The sequence below is a fragment of the Lytechinus pictus genome, chromosome 15 (genome assembly GCF_037042905.1).
Source record: "Lytechinus pictus isolate F3 Inbred chromosome 15, Lp3.0, whole genome shotgun sequence".
Lineage (NCBI taxonomy): Eukaryota > Metazoa > Echinodermata > Echinoidea > Temnopleuroida > Toxopneustidae > Lytechinus > Lytechinus pictus.
In genome coordinates this window covers 15,962,512-15,977,247 of record NC_087259.1, presented here as the reverse complement: position 1 = coordinate 15,977,247, position 14,736 = coordinate 15,962,512, and the positions used below count along the sequence as shown (strand labels likewise).

At 35.7% G+C, this 14,736-nt stretch overlaps 1 protein-coding gene across 1 annotated transcript in view; it reads right to left on the bottom strand.

Moving 5' to 3' along the window:
- The window catches only part of LOC129277327 (ATP-binding cassette sub-family A member 2-like), a 51,827-nt gene extending 39,062 nt beyond the window's left edge, over nucleotides 1–12,765 (bottom strand). Inside the window, exons 1-9 of the mRNA XM_064110002.1 lie at nucleotides 12,718–12,765; nucleotides 11,646–11,918; nucleotides 10,667–10,771; nucleotides 9,235–9,342; nucleotides 4,628–4,690; nucleotides 3,299–3,783; nucleotides 2,348–2,525; nucleotides 1,241–1,369; nucleotides 423–687 (exon numbers count right to left, since the gene is read on the bottom strand). Coding sequence (XP_063966072.1) covers nucleotides 423–687; nucleotides 1,241–1,369; nucleotides 2,348–2,525; nucleotides 3,299–3,783; nucleotides 4,628–4,690; nucleotides 9,235–9,342; nucleotides 10,667–10,771; nucleotides 11,646–11,918; nucleotides 12,718–12,765 — 1,654 coding nt within the window. The remainder of the gene's footprint in view (nucleotides 1–422; nucleotides 688–1,240; nucleotides 1,370–2,347; nucleotides 2,526–3,298; nucleotides 3,784–4,627; nucleotides 4,691–9,234; nucleotides 9,343–10,666; nucleotides 10,772–11,645; nucleotides 11,919–12,717) is intronic.
- Nucleotides 12,766–14,736: the final 1,971 nt, after the last annotated feature.

Genomic DNA, 14,736 nt, shown 5'->3' with positions numbered 1-14,736 from the left:
AATGATTCTTCCTCGGGAGCGTTTCATGGAAGACTCAGATTTTTTATCTGACAAATTCTGTTTCATGACATTTACCATGATAGTGACAATCCGACACCTGTGCTTCTTAACAATGCAAAATGCCAGGAAAAGTTGTCTGATCTGACAACTGTACAGACGATAGATGTTGATATAACAATGTTCTGGGGTACATTGTAACTAGGAATGTAGTCAAGGCCGGCTTTCAGGCAACATTTTGCCAGCCTTGGCTGGAGTTACATGTACAAAAGCTATGGGAGTAGGTTTTCACCAGCGACCTTGTGACTCAGAACTACAGGTCTTGACTACATCCCTGATTTTAACATGGTATTCCATTAGCCTAGGTGATCATTCTATAAATACAAGTCACTTCAATGGTTCAACAGACACTACTCAACACTCACTTGCAAAGACAGTCCGTCCATCAGAATGGGAGTCCTGGAGGGCGTACCGAACCATGGATGCCTCATCAGGGAAGCCGACAAACAGATCCCACTTAATGGGCCTGGTCAGCTCCAACCAGGCACAGGCAGCATTGTCAATGACGTCCAGATGGTTCCTGATGTAGGGAACAGACACCAAGGAACTGTTGGTGATGAAGACCTGCAGGTCGGGACTCAGGCTGGAGTTGCTCAAGAACTCCGGATGTTCACTCAGCTGTTCTTCCATCTGCAACACACACACACAAAAACAATCAATATTAGTTGTAGGTGCCCCAGACAAATTAAAACAATTACATGTACAATCACCATCCCCCCTTACCCTTCCCCTACAAATAATCTGAATTCTTGCATTGACAAAAGGGTTGCTTAAGAACTCAGGACACTTACTCAACTCTGCTTTGATAGATTGTCTAAGAGAGACCAGAATTAGTTGAGTTAGTCTAGTAAAACTGACCACATGAACAGTGTTATACTACTAGGCCAGTATTCTGAACTCTATTTCAATTCAAACTCTGGTGTTAAGTGGTGGTTTAACTATTGTGACACAAACATTTGACAGTACAGGTTCCACTCATCATCTCATCTGTCACTTAGATCATTCATGATTATCTGAGAATAATAATTAACATATGAGAAAAATGCACAGTAAACATAAGAAACATACAATGCAAACATAATCTTGACATTTTCAGCTTCCTATAATAAGCATAGAGTTAGGCCATGGCCTAAGTTAACTTGGACCACAGAATACAAGTTTAAGTGTAAGGGTATAATCTTACCTTTCCTAGATACTGTAATGCAAGCTGTGTTGTGTTCATATCAAGGTACTCTCTGATCGTCTTAGATATATTCATCCATCTTTCTGCACTATGGGAGATGTTCTTCGCAAGGTAGATGAAGTCACTTGCCTAAAATAATACCAAAAGTTTCAAAGATAGAAAAGGGATACCAATCGACTTTTCTATCTTAATGATAATGCATAATACAATGTTTCAAAGCCCTGCATGCTATTACCCCAGCTTTAACATGGCTCAGAGACAGAGACTACAGAACATCAGGCTCGGACAAAGAAAGTGGAGGGGCACCTTTTGTCTGCTAAACAATAGTTGCCCCTCTTTTTTCATTGCATGAGCCTGACGTTCCGCCGCCTCTGACATGGCTACCCTTATCATTGTGGTCGAGCATTCAAGGCATTCCTTCCCACCAGGTACCCATTTACTACACCTGGGTGGAAGATGTAATACATATAATCCATATTACTACAGCGTGGAGCGTTGTGCCCCAGTGGATTAGTCTCCGGACTATGAAAGAGAGGGTCGTGGGTTCGAATCCAAGCCATGGCGTAATTTCCTTCGGCAAGAAATTTATCCACATTGTGCTGCACTCGACCAAGGTGAGGTGAATGGGTACTCGGTAGGATTTATTCCTTGAACGCTCTAGCGCCTATTAATATGGCGGCTCAGCTACAGCCACGGTTTATAATATGAAACCAAGTATCAAAGCGCAGTTGAGTATATGCACAAAGTAACTGCGCTATACAAATGGACATATTATTATTATTTATCATTAAAATCACAATTTTTTAATGGTTCATGATGAAAGAATTTTTTTTTGTAATGCAATGTAATGAAGTATCAAATGATATATTGAACGCAAAAATAAAATCACCTTCAATTTTCTTAGAAAATGGCATTATATGGATTTTATATCACATGACATACATGTACATGTATGGGTGAGCTGCTCGTTTGTGACATCACAAAATCAAACCTTGAAAAATTCATGACTGTTAATCCTTGACAGATTTTCACCAAACATTCGCACAATGCACTTCTTTTGTTTTTCTGCTTTTATTAAAACAATCTTTACGTCAGTGTGAACTTTACCTTATCAATGACATCTCTGACATCGGGCGTGTCCGGCGAATAGAGGATTGTGGGTCGGCTGAAGAGGACGTGAAGCAGGAGGCTAAGACTCTTCCTCTGGTCGTGGGTGAGTTTTAACCCCCTCACGTCACCCCTGTCAAGGAGGTGTTGATTGACCTTGAGTTCCACGCCGCACACGCTGTGAGTGAAGATTGTAAATGGCAAATTACAAAGGGTGATATTCTGATAATGAAATCCAGGTTCGACCCCAGAATAAGCAAGAACTTTTTAGTTCACACTTCTATGGTGTTCCTTTTAACTATTGTCAATCCACCTTCCTCTGTTTTTTTTTTTCCTTCTTCTTCTTCTTCTTCTTTCTCTTGTTTTTTAGGAAACATTTTTTTTTCTCTTTCTTTTCTTGTAACATATTCATATTAAAACAAGTTGACAATTACTTAAAATTTTACTAATAGGGAAACTATAAATTACAAGCTCTGTGTTTTAATAGTTTGCCCTTCATACCCTATATCTTATTGATATATCTGTTTCCAATCTGATCGTTCAATTGTATAACATTTGTCTTATCTATTATTAATAATGGTGATGTATTGTATAATTTTATTATTAATGATTTACTGTCTTTTGATGGACGTTACATTGTATTTGATATATCGTGAGGTATGAAAAGTAAACTAAACTGAACTGAACTGATATGGAATGCTACTGTAGGTTCATCTTATTTCTTCAATATTCATGAATCAAAGCAATAACGTACAAAATAAGCAATTCTCTATAATTACTGATAGTTATCTGAAATTGCTTAAGACTAGCTATTAATATTACACAGGCAATAATAGATGAAACACAGAGTTGGTTTGCTTCCACCTTAAGAGAGGCTTTAGCCATCAACCTCCTGTAAACTTCTGCTCCACCTATTAGCAAAATCATATCTGGTAAGGTCAATGTAATTACCTATACTGTATTTTAGCCCAAAGCTTGTAAAGAAGGGCCACTTTTTCTTTCTGTTCCTCCTGCTTCGTCTTTGGTCTGGGCGGGGGGCTGGGCTTCTTGGTTGCCTTCGGGGTGGGCGTGGTCCACAATGGAGTGGGTGTGGTCCCAGACACCGAGGATGTTGTCACGTTGAACCACGATCCATTGAAGTTGGTGGAGAGATTTGTGGTAAAGTTCGAGATTAAATCGTCCGGGAAGGTAGTGTACGGAGCCTCCGTGCCGAGATCCCCCTCTTGGTCTTGGCTGGGAGAGGGAGGGGTCATGGAAGGGGAGTGTGGGGTGAGGATGGGGGTCAGGGTGGGGGAGTAGGAGGGGGCCTCTGTGGTGGATGGAGACTCGCTGGGTGGGGGAGGGGTGGTCGGGATGGGGCATGCATCTCCAGGAAGCTTTTGGGCAAAAACATACACATCTTGAAGCGTCTGCTGGAAGCGAGCAAACTTTTGAACCTGAAAAAAGAACATATGAAAATGGAGATTTATTGTTCAAAATTAAAGCACTATAGATGCAAAGCAAACCTATAGTCTGCTGTGCAAACCCTTCACTCAAGTTAAGTGGCCTGAATACACAGCCTACAATGGCTTGCGTACAGAAGGCTCCTGAAGCAAGCTGTAATTGTGCTACATGTAGTCTTGTGGAAGACCCACTTGTTGATCAAAGTTTCAATCAGGGTGTGTCCCAGCAGACAAGCATGCCTATGTAATCCCCATCAAGATATCTTAAGATATTTTTATAAAATTCAAACATTCTGATTTCCTGCAGGAAATATCAACCAAAATACCTACATGCACAAACTCTAAACCCAATAATCGGGGATGAACGATTAAAAAAAAAGAATCATTGGGTATCATTTGGAAACTTGGTAAATTTTCTACGCCTTCTGGGTACGACTTATCATATTAATAGAAAACAAGGTTCTAAATTTGGTAGAAACTCTGAACAAGCAACACTCCTTAGAGGAGTATCAACTCTTTTACCGCGGTTCCATGAACAATGATTCGGCTTGATTTTGAGATCTTTATTTTTTGCAATCTCAAGTTGATTAGAAGTTAGTGTTTTGTTTTATTATCAGTAATGAATGTAAATAAGGGAGTAACCTAGATAGGCCAGTGGCTTTTTGTTACTCCCTCACATCCCATTCTTTACTTTTTGTTTCTTGTTATTTTCTCTAAATTGTACAACTGTCATTGTTGCTTTATTTTATTGTATTAATTCACAATGTATTGTATCCTGGTGTTTTTTAAGAGATGTGGAATAAATGAATTTGAATTTGAATAAAGATCATACACTCACCTCTTTTGAAGCAAGGATTGCTTTGATTCTGCTGTTTATTAGATCATTATCTGTCAAATTTAGCTGTTGAGAAAAAAAAATTAAAGGAGTATATAAGATCTACACATGTAATTTGTGATACACATATACTTTTTCCACGTAAACCACAAGGAATAATAATAATACTTCATATCTATATATCAGTTTCTCTGCAAGATACAAAGAGGGCAAAGTTAACCAGATTCGCTCCTAATCTAGGTACTAAACCTATTGAGAATGAGACAACAAAGTCCATCATATTTCTCAATTTTTAATTCAAATGTTAATACAGAACAACATGAAGACATTCATAAATGGAGTTGGTAAATTTAGAAAGAGTTCCGGTAATACATAATCTTTGTTGGGTTTTTCTTTCTACTCCTTATTACTAAATAGATTTCAACAAATTAGTTACTGCATAATGCAACATGTACACTCCTCCATAGCCAATTATTAGTTTCATGATATTTTGTTTAAACAACACAGAGTTTATTTCAGTTTTTACTTACACTTTTACATGTATGTTCTAATTAAATACATGGTTTCTATTGAATGCAACATGAGAAAAAACTTACATGTATGAGAGGAGTATATCACATCGGTATCTCAATTCATATCAATAAACACTTGAAAAATATATGCATGTGTCACATTACCACATATACAAACAAAATTATCAAGAACGATGGTGCTGTAACAATATTGACAGGCTAGATGTATTTGTTTTTTTTTTCCAGTTTATACACAGTACTTTGCACTATTAGTATTCTTATTTCCTGCAATAAACAGATGTACTTTTCACATACATGTAGGTGTGTTCTTATAATGTTTCTATACCCTGTCACATACATGTACATGTATATGTACAGTATACATGTACGTTAAACTCATGACTGATTCCTCATTTACACACTTTTTAAGGAAATTCTATTAGCAGATTGAATTTGAATTGAAAGAACATAATAGTTTTCTTTAATTATTCAATATATAAAATTTGTAGTACTTTTTTATTGGGGGGGGGGTATAAACACAATTAAGAAAATACATGAGTATACATATGTTTAACACTTAGGAATGATTGCAACTACATGTATTGACAATCTTAGTTTCATTATTTACCCTTTAATATGTTGAATTTTAGTATCAAGGTAAATGTATGATCATTATGCAGAATACATGTATATTGATGTTGTTCAAGAAATAAATATACATTGTACTACATGTACATGTTGCTTGAATACTCCTGATATGTAATTGTTATAAATACATGTACATGCATATGTGTACATCAAACTTCAGGTATTAATCTCTAAATCACCAATTGTTTGATTGTTGAATTATCATTGTTTCTACACCTACATCACATGTACATACACTGTGCATGTCATATTAACTTAAACTTAGGTACATTAGACCCCCTCCCCCCCCCCCCCCCAAAAAAAAAAAAAAACAAACAAACAAACATGAAAATGGAAATGAAATAAATCTGCATTCAAATTTCAAAAATCATCTAATCAGAACATGTACAGTATTACGAATGAATTTTAAATATGTAGAAATAGTCAATCAAAGGCCAATGACCAAAAGGAGGAGAAAAATTACTCATTGAAGCATGAAAAATATCAAATCAAGTTTAAAATTATTTTTAACTTATCAACTAAAATGAATATTTTTTCATGAAATTAAATCAAATGAAATAAATTATGAAATAACTTTAGACCAGAGTTTAAATTAAACTCAACTCCAGAATATGGACCATTATCTCTGACACACATGCAGAAGATCCATGGAGAAAAAAAAGTTCATAAATGTACATGGATAGTTGTACACACATGTGTATATTTTTCAGAGGGGGTGAGGACAATTATCACCCCCCCCCATTGTATAACATGACAAATAAATATTTATGCCCATGGTGTGTAAAGTTGTGCATAACTTACAAACAGCTTATGAAACATTGCCCCGATGGGGCGATACAAACTGTCTGATAAGCAATGTTTGATGGTAAATAGGAAAAAAAATCAAGTCTATTCTTTACTACAATTTCATGTACCACAAACATTACATGTACTACAAAATATAATTTCATCTTAATTTCAAGTAAAAGTCCACACAAACCTATGCTGTTAAATATAAATACAATCAACATGTTTATTGAACCAAATTAATAATAGCATATATCTCTACCGAATATTGCTCTTCATAGTTTGTGTTATTTGTATGTATCGGCAAACAAATACATGTACATTATGATTGTACATACAGCTGTACCATGTAAATATAGTTGTGCTCAAAAGTTAGTAAACCCCACCACGAAATGCGCTCCTTCATGCCGAGTGTTGAATGTAGACAACAACACTACTGTTCAGCGAGCCAAGAGGAATAAATGTTATCGAATGTAATATATTATCACCTGACTTCACATATAAATATTTAAAACATGGCAGAATTGAATACTTTAAATAAGTTCATTTTCTGGTGGGGTTCACTATTAAACTTTGAGTGTTAATGTATCTTAAACACAAATACAAGAACATACTAATACAATATAGAACATTGATTGCTTTTATTGCCCAACTGGTCTTCTTTGAAATAATTTCAACTATCGAGTACCCATCTAGTAAAGTAAATTGTGTGAAAGGCAGATTTCTGATTGGTTTTCTCTATTTGTCGATCCGTTATTGTATCTGATTTATATTATTTTGTGTTATGTTTGAATGGAAAAGAAATAAAGAATTGAAAAAGTAATGCAGGAAGGACCAAGATAATGCTAATGGATTGCATTGGATCGGAAGGAGATAAAGTAACTTTGAACAAAGTTCATGAAACTTCATCATTTCAAATTTTGAATCCAGTCCTGAAGGGTTCTGAAGAGCGATGGACAGAAAGATATGGACAGAGGGATGGACAGCCCGAAGGCATGCTAAAATATTGTAGTTCAAGCTAGTACAGGAGCCAGTTTCACAAAGGACTTACAATTAATCGAACTTAGTTTGTTATGGTATTAACTGCATGTACCATGACAACATGGCCTAACAGCCAATCAAAAATCAAAGGTTTCTGTGGTACATGTACATGTAGTAACTTACATGTATAATAATATAATTACATTAAATTTACATTATTACTTAATAACTGTAATGACAAAGTTACCATAATCATAAATCTTTATGAAACAGGCCCCAGAATTTGGTCATGCAAAGAAGGATTGTCCTCAAAATCAAATCAAATCAATCAATTCTCATTCAACCAAATCCATAATTCATATGATAATCTGCAAACAATTTACAAAGGATTTTATAGGTAACAAGAACAACCAAAAAAAATAAATAATATATGGACAGATCGTTAAATAGCTTAAATAAATGTGGAAAACGTAGTACAGTGTGCATGTATATAGGGTAAATATGTGAATCTGGGCATGTCCTCCTTAACACTGCTGGGCAATTCCATAAAATATGTTTTTCCGACCCCATGTTTGTGGGACCTTCATGAAATTTTGACAGTCTGTAATGCTCTCAAATGATCATGACTTGGTCAGTTTACGAAGTGAAGTAAAACTTGAAAAAATTGGGGGTCAGATGTACAAAAAGGTTGATTATTTTATGGAACTGCCCTGCTATAAAAAAGCAAAGTAAGAGCAGGTTTTGTCAAATTAAGGGAGGAAAGATGTATATTGTCATTATTTCTAATCCTCATCTTACATGTATGTGATACTGATGAAAGTTAAAGATATCTTGATGAACAGAATGAGAAAATTGACCTAAATATAATTTCACAAAACTTGCTATAAATAACAATTACTGAAATTCTACATGTATGGCAAATTAGCTCTTGGCCAATCACATTGATCCATTTCAGTAGCTTGTAACAGTAGCATGCATTATGCTATTGACAGCAAGTTTCATGAAAAATGCACCTATTTAGATTACCCAAAACCAAAATTAAATAATCTGTCTGAATTTGTCTACTTACAATGTTTTGTAATGTATAGTCAATAATGATCTTAAATCAATAAAAAACAAGGAATAACAAATACTTAGTATGTGTATTTAAAAGGCAAGGATGAGGTACATGTAACTGAATACTATCAAAGCTTCTACGTACTGTAAGACTTAATCAGTTTCTTTTTCCCTTTTCCAATCCAATACTTTGGGAATTACACTAAAAAATAATTGATAGGCCACAAAAATTATTTCATTGCTTTGTACGCATGTTATTCTATGGTACTTTCTGTTGGATTGTTTAAATGCCAAATGAATAATGATAATGAAAATAACAATAATAATAATAATAATAATAATAATGATAATAATAATAATACTCATAATTTGAATCAATAATATCAACCCTAACAAGAACAGTGGATCCGACTCACTTGAATAGAATTTTATTACCGTTGAAATAATTATTTTTAAGTACATGTACTTGTGGATTGTATCCCATATAGATTGAATACAAACTACACAAAGATACATACAATGTAGAATTGGTTAGATTGAAAGTTCATATCATTGAACCAGTTTGTGCAGGATTCAACTGAATTAGACTGGAGTGAACCAGACTGAAGTGGTATGCATGAAACCTACCTTGTCAACCAACTGGTCCAGATCAATCTGGTCATGCAGCTCTTGAGAGAGACTAACAAACAAAGGGTAGCTCTCCTCGTGGTTGCATACTCGTTCTCTAAAACTGTCCTGTTAAAATAAAAAACAAAAGAGAAAGAATTTTAATTGGTTTTCACCAGTGTCTGAGGGGCGACAAAACACCTAAATCATTGTAACCTTCAGTTATCTCCTCACAATATAACTGACGAGGGGTCATCATTGGTTAAAATCAATGTTAGTTAAGAAAAATTAATTATACATTAGTATTATCTTTTTTGGATTGTTGATTATGAAATTAATGCCTTTTACTTTATACATGTATTCATCATTGATCCTAGTTATGTAATTATTTTTATATATAACATAACATTTAAATATTTTGCATACATACAAGTAATTACTTTGCATTGTCTGCTGATTAGTCTATGTGTTGGTAGACAAATACTGAGAGTCTATTTGCACAACAATGTTATCCATTTTTGGACGCAAATTCAGGTAATATATTCAATGAAAATTTGGTAAAAATAACCCTAAATTCAATAGTTAAAAAAAATGAACACTAAAGTCTTGCCACAAATAAATGGGTGTATACTCGACCATCTCTATCGCTAATACATTTAGCCGGCCAAACTATTCCTTTGGGAAGTGGTTTGATTGACATATTATTATTCACAAAGTTAGTGAGATTACCACCATCAAAATTTTTCACTTCTATCAGTGTTACAGAAGATCCAAAATAAATCTTCTTAACCCATTGGACTGTTTTCTGAAGTCAGGTTTAACCTGGGCTATGGTCTAACCCTGTGCTACATATAGGGGAAGCCAAAACTGTCAAATTTGTTTTACGTTGTATGTTTCATATATTCTTTGCGCTCTTGCTACACTGGCAAAGAAAACTAATTCAGTTATTATCCCAGAGAGTTGTGAATGATTTGTGTAACAGAGGAGCTGACAAATAGAACCTGTACTCTTTTGGAGATTTGTGTCACAATTGGCTTTCCACAGTTAAACATAAACTTTAGGCCAGATTTTAAATCACATTACGCCCGATTACCATAGAATGGGAAATTCTCTCATTCCCATTGGCTTTGCACATGGACCGCCAGGGCCCAGTCTTACAAAGAGTTGTGATTGATCCGATCAATCGCAACTATGGACAGCCAGCAATGTCAACATATAAAATGCATGTTTGTTCAAAAAAATTTCTAGATATGAATGTATATCCATAAATTCATTGATTTCTTGACAATTTGGTGTGTTCTCCTTTGTTTACAAAGGACATTTTGCAAATTTCCTGTAGAAAAAATTATGACAATGATGGATTTCCAAAGAGTTATGATTGATTGGATCAATCGCAACTCTTTGTAAGACGGGGCCCTGATCCAGTAGGCAACAGGTGAAAATAATTACTTACCGTAGCATTTTCTCCTTGATCAGATGAGGCTGTGTCATAGAGAGAAGTTCCGAGGTGGTCGTTGCAGGTCAAGTCCTGAAGCTCATCGGGATCTAGAAGACGATCCTGTGGACACCATAATCAAAACACAATTAACGAAACGAAAGCCAGGGAGTGTTTTCATAAAGCTGCCTGCAAAGTTACGCACGATATTACGCACTACTGAATCATGTTCTTAGGTGCTTAGTCAGCAACATAGGGATATACATGTATCACTTAGCGCAAGATAGGGTCATTTAATAGTTGTGTGTAAAGTCATGGGTAACTCAAGAACAGCATTATGAAAAGCAGCGATAAAGCAGACACTTTTGTTCTTAGATCTTGGTAAAAGAACATAAGATTTAATTTTTGTCAGAAGGATCCAGCTTCAGGTTCTGACTGCGGAAATTTAGTCCAAGGTCTTGGACAAAGGTCCTTGTCCAAGGCCTTGGTCTGTAGTCTTGGACTAAATTTCAATCGTTAGAATAGATCTTGAGTTTGTAGAGTATTCTTGGTAAAACAGGTCTATGCAAAACATCTTGAATGAAAAGATTGGCACGGTCTGTAATATACACAAAATACAACCATATTAAATCGAATGTATTTTTTGTACATTTAATAATACAGAGCGCTGGTGGGTTTTTCATAAACCTGTTCTTAAGTTATGAGCGAATTGGTAATGAAAGGTCGCTTGCAGGATTCCCCAGCAAGACATGCCTCTGACTTTTGAGAAGGTACATGTACCTATGACATATGGATATCATTTAGCACAAGGGTCACCATTTATCTTTTATTATGAAACACCAAACAGTGCCTTGATTACTCTGCAGAGTGAACACATGCACCCTTTGATTTGCATGATTATAATTACTCTTTCTGTGTAGGCAAAACAGAGGGTGATGGGGGAAGGCCGCATGAACCCCGCAGGAGACGACGATACCTGGATCATGATGCGACCTACCTCAAAGTACTGTGCTAACTGCATGGAAGCAGACATGTTTCCTCTGGACTGGTCAACCCCTCCTGGGGAATCGGACAACCCAGGTGCCTGACTGAGGATGTCCACCAACCCGTCCATGCTGTACAGATCACCGGGATCCGCATTCCTGAAGAGGGCGCCATTCTTAACATGGCCGAAGCGACGGTCTAAAAAGTCGTTGAAGTCCGTGGCGTTGTCTGGGTAGTAAGGATTGCTGGCATTGCGGGGATCGCTGCCATACAAAACTTTGAACAACTGAAGGGTGAGAAACAGATAGAAAATTAAACATTGGTATATTTTCCCCTTTCAATTGTCATGATAATACTAAGATTTTGAAATTATCAGTGCATGTGCATGTACATGTACAAGTAAAAGGGCATTAAAATTGAACATACACAATGGTCATAGGTTGCTTCATATTTTAAAATTTCTCCGCCAAAAAATAAGGCGTGTTGTCAAAAGTGTGCGTGCGTCTTTACCTTTATAATCTACGGCGAACCCGCTGAGCGTGCCATTGTCCATTTTTCTTTCCTACGGGTCAGTGCTCTTGCCATTCAAGACGCCAGCGTGCCCTTTTGCAGCGAAAACGGACGCGGCTCTTTTATCTTTTACAGTGACACCTCGATGAATCCTCTCAAGCAACTATCCGATTTGTTGTTTTTGCATGAGCGCCCTCTATGTTGACAATGCGAGGATCCATGCAAAGGCCGATAATAGTTCAGTGGCGTGTACGTTTAATTGTTATATTTTCCAAAAGCTATGCTTCTACAAATGTTTATACTTCCTGCTTTCAGGCTTCAGTAGTAACAAGTTCAACTAGATTTAGATTGTTTTGATAGATTAATTGAGCTTAATAGCATGAACATGTTGTTTTAGTTTCAAGAATAGACCGTGTTGACCGTCTAAAACTTAACCCTAAAAGGACTGGGGGAGCATGATGCCCCCCTTCGACACTTCGCACGATATTTCTGAAACGCAAACAGATAGCCCCGCAAAATTTTATGACCTTTTTTTGAAGTCTCGCGCAACTTTTGAGACCGAATTTGTGACATACGGGTATAAGCATCGCGACGTCACTTGACTTTTTACGAGACAATGTCATGCCGAAAATGGCTCATTTTCATAATTTGTGTACAAAGTCTATGGGAGATGAAATATAATTATAAAAGCTAGGGTGAATATTTGTCGTTCTAATTGGTCTGCTTGATTAATTTAGGGTTTAATATAAATAAGGTTACAAATATGAGATCAGAAAAAAAGAAGAAACTTTGAAGTGAAATTGGGTGTAAAATATGCAAATAATGCTTTTCATGAATAAATTTGCATATCTTATTCATAATAAATAAAAAATAATTATTTTCAGAATTTTTTAATACTATCTTGTAGTTTATATGGCAAGGAATGTGCGTACCAAATTTCGGCGCGATCGTGTGAACAGCGGCCGATATGAGAAGGGGGGGGGGGGGCATCATCCCCCCAGTCCTCAATACATCTCAAATAGCCCAGTCCTTTAAGGGTTAATGTTCAGGCGCGGGTAAGATTTTTTTTTTAAATCACACTGAGCCCGATCTTTTTTTCATCTTTTTTCATACAAAAACCCTGATAGACATGTGGTTAAATAAGCATTAACTGGATTCATGCTTTCGGCAAAATAACCTTTGTTCATGTTCATCGCGAGTAAGAACATTTAACTGTTCAGTGTTGGCATCACAGCGATGAAGGGGGGGGGGGCGGGCGGAATTTTTTTATCCACAAAAGGCATGACCCGCGATCAGCCGCTCAAATCTGATTTTTTGTTTTGTTTGAAGGGGTAGTCCTATTGTCAATTCTAAGCTTTATTCTTATAAATCAAAATAAATCTAACATAGTCTCATAAGCCTTTTTTAAATAGTGCGAGCGCGAGGCGCGATATATTTCTTAAATTATTATTTCATGTATTTTGTCCTAAAGTGGCATTCTGGCAATGTTTGTCATCCTAAACGAGATGAATAAAATGAGTTTTGATCATTCTGATAAAAATGGAACTGTTAACGGCTGCTTGTAATATCCGTAAATGAAAACGTTACATATTTCAACAAGTTAATAATGTGAGCGCGAAGCGTGAGCTGAAAATCTTGACATTTCTACCTGAAGAATGAAAATTCTAAGCAATTTTTGTAATCATGAAAAATATAGTTATACAAATAAGCAACTGATGCGAAGCGGAAGCGGAAAATTCGAGATTTGTATGAAAATTGTGAGTGGATATGGATCACAGTTAAAAAAAGAGCTGATATGTTTGAATATTATTACCTTAAGTTTTGACATATGACCGAGACATTCCGCTTTAACTGCAGTGCATGGTATCATGCATCCAGAAATTGAATTAGGCGATGAATTCAAAACGTACGTATATAGCCGGGATGGCATGCAGTTCGGATGATACAGCACTCTAAAATTAGAATAATCTCGTATTACAAACATGACAAATTTCAATTTTTGCGAAAATGCACACAAACTCAAATTAAACTTGATAAACTATGGGGGATGATGACGTTGATATAAAAATCGCATCGACCTCGGTATGCAATCATGATTGATACTGCATCGGACTTGGCAACCAGCAAAAACTTTTCCATAATTAGATAAAGGCCATCCATTCTCCCTCTTCTTAATTTTGTTTGAAAACTGAAATATAATCTATGTATTTCAGGATCATGATATAAAAATCCTTTTATAACAAACATGATAAAGGAAAAATGTGTCTCATGTTATACATGGTTCATTATACCGCAAAATATACCAATCATCTTCATTTGTTATAATTTGATCATCAACATTTTCACTTATATTATTATTCGTATTATCATGTCCGTTAATATCACTTCATTGTTATTATTATCATTATCATCATCACTGTTATTATCATTATCATCATCATTCATTATCTATTTCCAATCGTTCTCCAATGTCAATTTTATATTTTCTATAATTATAAATATATGAAAGGTAATAGTAATGATTATGGTGATGCTGGTAATCATGAACATTAGACCCGTTTTGTCAGGTATTTTATGCGATTTTACGTGCTAAT